Source organism: Pteropus alecto, unplaced genomic scaffold (genome assembly GCF_000325575.1).
Source record: "Pteropus alecto unplaced genomic scaffold, ASM32557v1 scaffold7, whole genome shotgun sequence".
Taxonomy (NCBI): domain Eukaryota; kingdom Metazoa; phylum Chordata; class Mammalia; order Chiroptera; family Pteropodidae; genus Pteropus; species Pteropus alecto.
This window is the reverse complement of record NW_006494614.1, coordinates 55629234-55629623: the sequence shown is the minus strand read 5'-3', so window position 1 is coordinate 55629623 and position 390 is coordinate 55629234. Positions and strand designations below refer to the sequence as shown.

The following is a 390-nucleotide window of genomic DNA, read 5'->3' as shown; positions in this document are numbered from 1 at the left end:
TGCAGATGACTCCAATATGGCAGTTGAAATGTTGAAAATTTTTATGTCTTTGCTGGTGGGCATCACTTCAGGCATGTGGATTTGGTCTGCCAAAACTCTTCACACGTGGCAGAAGTGTTCCAACAGATTGGTGAATTCTGGGAAGGTAAAGAGAGAAAAGAGGGGGAATGGTTGGGTAAAGCCTGGGAAAGGCAATGAAACTGTGGTATAAAGCTAGCCAGCCTCCACACTTTCCAAATTTTGAAGGGGGAAATGCCAGCATTTTGGTGCAAATGCTACTAAAAGTTTCATGCAGTGAATCTCAGTTTGAACAAACTAGCCACACTTAAGTGATCCCCCGCCCTGCAATAACCCACCACCCTTTCCCTTCACCGCCCCCCCCCCCCCACC

At 47.2% G+C, this 390-nt stretch overlaps 1 protein-coding gene across 1 annotated transcript in view; it reads left to right on the top strand.

Moving 5' to 3' along the window:
* The window catches only part of FZD4 (frizzled class receptor 4), a 4443-nt gene extending 4059 nt beyond the window's left edge, over nucleotides 1-384 (top strand). Inside the window, 1 exon segment of the mRNA XM_006926697.3 lies at nucleotides 1-384. This exon segment is cut by the window's left edge and continues 22 nt beyond it. Within this exon segment, the coding sequence (XP_006926759.1) occupies nucleotides 1-211 (211 nt within the window). The 3' untranslated portion in view covers nucleotides 212-384.
* The last annotated feature ends 6 nt before the right edge of the window (nucleotides 385-390 follow it).